At 40.0% G+C, this 5,649-nt stretch overlaps 1 protein-coding gene across 1 annotated transcript; it reads right to left on the bottom strand.

Annotated features, from left to right (window-relative positions):
- Nucleotides 1-3,875: 3,875 nt before the first annotated feature.
- On the bottom strand, nucleotides 3,876-5,649 carry LOC138057931 (E3 ubiquitin-protein ligase TRIM33-like). The gene has a single exon (XM_068903835.1). The coding sequence runs from the start codon at nucleotides 5,615-5,617 to the stop codon at nucleotides 4,418-4,420; it is 1,200 nt and encodes a 399-aa protein (XP_068759936.1). The 5' UTR covers nucleotides 5,618-5,649; the 3' UTR covers nucleotides 3,876-4,417.

The raw sequence follows: 5,649 nt of genomic DNA on the forward strand, positions 1-5,649 counted from the left end.
TTTTCAGTTACATGGCCGCTCAACCTCGCGATTGTGTAAATAGTTCACCCTGAAGTCAAAATAGATACGTTTCTCAGGAACCGGATAAAGAAGCTTTCCCGACCCGGCAGATGAAATGTAAATATTCAGTTACCGAATATTACAACACAATTAAAAAACCAAAGACGTTGTTTTACTCTGAAAACGACGAACGATTAACATGCTTTCACGTAGTTCATTCAGTTGACATAAGGTGATCACGTGCACCTTTATGGTTTCCTAGCACGTGATCAATTTCTTCCTTTTGACAAAACATCATCAAAGTCAGAAACTGCAGAAATCTTCGTCTTTTTTACGATCGGTTGTCATTAATCTTTCCATGAGAATTCGATTCAGAGCTATATTTGAGAAGAAATGAGTGAATTTTACTCAAGAGCGTGTTTTGTTCTCTTTAAACTGAATTTATTACCAAAGCTTAAAAAACTAAATGACGTCAAAATGGGACAGGATATTACAAAATAATTTAAGGTGTGAACGTGTGACCCAAAGGGCCTCTGCTGGCGCGACATGTGGGTGACCCTCAAATGGTGTTAATGACCCCCCATTTGATAAAATTAACTGGAACCATGCAGTTCAATAGCCCTTTTCACGGTTAGTTTTTCTCATTTGCATTACAATGTAATCTAACGTGGGTGCGAGGCAATTTCGGGTTAAAACTACAAAATAGGCCGAAATTGCCTCACATGCATGCTAGACCACATTGTAATGCAAATGAGAAGAACTAACCGTGAAAAGGGCTATTGTGTAACGCTCATCACTTCTTTCCATCCCTTAAACTAACATTTCCCTTTTTATTCAACTTATACGACGTACAGTCTACTTTAGACTTCAAATCTACTTCAACGAAACAAAGATTTTAAACAAGCTGAGAAGATTCACAATAGGCGAGGCAAAGAGTTGAACCCGGATCGATGGCTTCACCTTGCAGTTTCCGATATCCACTAGACTAACGAGACAACCTTCCGGAAAATAGAATTTTTTAGAGTATTGAAATAGTAGTACCCAGCAAAACAATTGAAAGTTAACCGTCTTCAACGGCGTAGCTTAGAAACGCTATTTCTTGTTGAAATAAAGCTGTAATTCTGCCTGTTTTCATTCTTTTTAGAGCGGTAAGCTTGTCAATTAACATGGGATATTGCGTCGTGTAATTGTAAGGAAATGTCCAATGACAGTTTGACGGATTGGCCGTTAGACGTACCACAGGCAACCCAGTGTACGCTTTTATGGAGCGTCTTGTTTTTCATAGACAGAGAAACCATGAAAAAGTTGCAGAGGACATTACGCACCTTAAGATATTTCAATCACGACATACTTCTCATGGCATTAAGTATGAGCCAGTGGCCATTGAAAACTATCTCAATGATATGCACAGTAAAAAAAAACACTTGTGCATGTTTCCAAAAGTGGATTTGTTGTGGGTGAAAATTGTCCAGTGCTTGGATGTTCCCCTGATGGAAAGGTCGTTGATTCAAATTGTGAAGACCGATTTGGATTACTAGGAGTCAAGTGCCCTGAAAGAAAGTTTCATGTTACCCCTCTTGAAGCGTGTATTGATCTCCAGTTCCTTAGTGAAAGGATTGGCAACATGTGCAATCTTAAAAAAAGGCATCCCTGTTATGCCTAAGTACAAGGACAAATGGGTTGTACCTGTGCACAGTGGTGCGATTTTGTTGTTTACAAGAAAAAAATGGATGTCCATTGAAAGGATTAGATTCGATTAAGATTACTGGTTGGAGCTAATGCACAAACTGCACCCATATTTCTTTACACATTTGATTGGGTATGCTACAGCAGAATTTGCTCCACCATGCCCTGCCACTGTAATTTGTTACTCACTTGCAATTGAGAACTGCTTTGATATTAATGAATACATCAAGTCATAGCATGGAAAGAAAATTGATTCATCCCACTGAGTCTCTCCTTAAATAAATAACATTCACGAAATCAATTACACCTGTACAACACTTGGCCGCAGAGTAACAAATAAGAATCTCTCTGTTATCGGTAATAACATTCAGCTTGATAGTGAGGCAGTGAGAACAAAAACAACTGAAACACGTTGGAATGAATGTGAAAGATATTTGCATACCATCCCTTTTCCTTTGTCTTTGTCCTCAGAACCTGTCTTGCAAGGGGAATATTAATATATCGAAAAAGGTCAATTGACTGTTTTCACTATTAAGAAATAAAAAGAAGCTCAATTTCGATTGTAACACCGAGATCCAGTTTCACAATAATATTGTTCTTCATTACTCTCATGTGATTTGGTCTTGAAGATTACAAAGGAAAGCACAAATGGCCCACACTGGATTAACAATTCCAAAGAACTTCAATGGGACGGTATCCCATAAGTGAAAGTTTATTTATAGCACGCTCCACGCGTATTCTTGGTCGGACAACTTTCTGCGTTTTTACTACCTTCTCAGGTGACATTTGCTTTGAGCTTCCAGGAAATGATCGCATATTATTTAAGAGAGACACCCAACGGTAATACGTCACTGATGAACCTTTGTCTGCATGCCATTACTGAATCTCCATTGTCAAATGGCAAGTCAAGAATTCGAGATCGTTCCAGAATTTCCCTGTCGGAAATGCATCCGGTGTACAATTGACTGACGAATGTAATGACACCTGAGGGTGAAATGCCCAGTAGTTCTTTTAAAGTGGTGTGATTTTTGTACGAGCTGGAGCGCTCACTATCTAAAAGCAAGCTACTGGTCATTTCGGATCGCACTTCTGTGCAATCACGTATGAATCTTGTGCTAGGATCTGCAACCTTAAAATATTCAGGCATTGTTTTATCAGTTACATCTCTTGATGGCCATATATTTATCAAACCAAACCGGAGGTACATAAAATTAATCCAAGTTATACAAATTCTGCTCAACTCACCGTTTATTAAGACACATTAAACAAATGAACTAAATGAGTCTCCATAAATCCTTGTCTCAAGCGACACGTTACAAAGAAGAACTCTTCTGCTGGTTTAAGAGATCTTGGTCTTCCCCGTTTTTCTTTGACCTCTGGTTGTGATCGTAATGTTGTGCAGAAATAGAATGATCACTTAACAGCCAGTATTTTATGTTCTCGCCTGTAATTCCGGGCTCAAGAAATTCGAAAGAGGCCAAAAAAGTTCCATAATTGGAAAAACCAGTGTAAAACAAGATTGCGTCATCTGACCTGCTAAATCGTTCAAGAGAGAATACACTAGATTGGAGAACTTCGAATTTGTCCGTCATTAACTCTGAGATATTGTTTGGAAGTGAGGAGCACTTAAGGTCGAGGATCCTGACATGTTCTAAGGCTTCCTTAAGATTAATCTATGAGAGATTCAGCCCCTTCAGCTTTGATAAACATTGTTCGGTAACTTTTACAGAGGCGCCGGTACCTTCACTGTGTTCAGTACTCGAACAGGTGTTCAAACCAGACGGGGAGCCCACGCTTTCACTTTTCCACGGTCTGTGCGGTGGCAGGGGGAGTTTCCCTAACAAATTTCTTTGTTTTTAATTCCACAGGTGTTCAATCTCTTGGAGGGCGTCGCTTTCTGGGAGAACTTCTTTTCCATGCAAATTTGCAAGAAAACGCATCGCTCTTCACTAATACACGTCGGCCAAGACCCTTTCTTATATCATCTTCTTTAAAATGCAAGGAACATATTTTTGTTATTTTGGTCTGTTCTTCTGGAAAATTATGAAAGCTCACATGTTCATTGTTCATTGCCGCCCCAGGGAATGGGTTTGTCTATATCGTACAATTACAGTTTATAAAGTTTATAAACTTGAAAGAACTATCCATGTGGAAAGCATAGGTTGAAAATAATGGTAGAAACCCAGTGTAGTATTTTACCCAATGCGTTTATTCCACGTTTGTTAATCGACGATGGAGGATTTAAACATCCTCTCTCGTTTTTAAGACAAAGATTTGCTTAAAAGGCGATGACGCCACAAGTAGTTGAAGTGTGACTATAAATAGCCCACTTTCGGTATATTAAAATTCAGTCCTAAACAAAAGGCTTTAAATGTCAAGGCTCTGGGGAATAAATAGAAGGATTTGTATGAGATTTTTTTTTCCAGAGCCTCGAGATGATTTACTTTGTTTAGGACTGATTTTGAATATATCAAAAAGTGGGCTATTACGACGAATCACACATCTTTTTGTGAAGAAATTGATCTCAAGGTCATAATGTTACCATGGTTACAGCCCGATCGGTGTCACTTAATTGTGTCTTTTACACCATATCAAGAGTGACATACATTACTGGTTTCATCATTCCAATGTTTTCCGAGATTTGATTTTACGAATTAGCTTTTGTTCTCATATTTTTCAGATGAACTAGAGAGTGTCCAAAGGCGCTTTTCGTAGAGGCAATACAACCTCTCTACCTCTTTTTTGTCGTTAAAATGAATGGAGCTTCACGCCCAACAGTTCCTTCACAAAGTCCTTTGCCTTCGGCAACAGATTCGCTTGCATCAGTTCCACTTGAAAATTTCAAAAGACCAATGCCTCCGCTCTTGATTGTCTCTAGAATCTTGTTATTTTCCACGAAAACTAAATCAAGCAGGCTTTCAGGGTCGCTCTCAACTGGATCCACTTGTCCTACCCGTTCTAGAATGGTTTGCAATGGTTTCTTTAGCTGAACCACCTCGGCGTCTGTGCTTTGTGTTAAAAGTTCCTCAGCTTTTTCCAGTCCTGATTCGATCTCCTTCATTTCCTGTTGAATCGATGTTTTTTTGGTCGATAGACTCTCCAGCGATTTCTTGGTTTCGTTTTCCACTGCTGCCTTGATATTTTGCCTTTCCTCTTGAAGTCTCCTCATTAAGTTGTCAACAGCCACATCCACGTCTCTTAACATGTTTTCGCTTCGTTGAACAAGCTGAGCGTATTCCTCGTCAATTTGACTAATCATCTTCACCTTTACGTGCAACTTGTCTCTTGGCGGTTGAATTAGACCTGCTATCTCCCTCTTTTCAGCTTCGGCCTCTTCTTGCATTGATGTCACTTTGTGTCCTGCGTGATCCACCACGACACAAGTTTGACAAACTGTGTTTTCGGGACAAACATTGCAGAAGAACTTGAGCTCTTCTTCCTCGTGCCCCTTCCTTGGGCAAAACACGGGTCGTTTCACTACTATCTCATAGTCTTTTTCTTGAAAATCTTTCACGGCCAGAACCCGGTGTTCCTTGTTGCTGCGCATGATGTTGTGCCCGGTTAAACACTTTTTACAATAAAACTTGCAGCACTCGAAGCAGTACGAGGTTTTTGAGCTTTTCTTGTCGCAATTTCCACATGTTACTTGCTTCTTGCCAGATTCTATAGTAGCTAGGGCATCGATGAAGCCGCTGAGAAAAAAGCTTGTGGGAAGATCTATCAAATCACCGCTTGTAGGGACTCTACTACGGTCATGGCATTTCGGACACCTCAAATCAACTTGACCACCACTCGCTCGATGCCAGTTGATCAAACAGTGCAGACAGAAACTGTGCAAACAGGGGAGGTATCTTGGATCTTTAAGGATGTCTTGACACACAGGACACGAGGCTTTTTCCCGAATATTGAAAAGCTTCTCTGGGATATTCATGTTGCTAACCTGTCCGCCTTCGGTAACTGAGT

Source organism: Montipora capricornis, chromosome 7, assembly GCF_036669925.1.
Source record: "Montipora capricornis isolate CH-2021 chromosome 7, ASM3666992v2, whole genome shotgun sequence".
NCBI classification, from domain to species: domain Eukaryota; kingdom Metazoa; phylum Cnidaria; class Anthozoa; order Scleractinia; family Acroporidae; genus Montipora; species Montipora capricornis.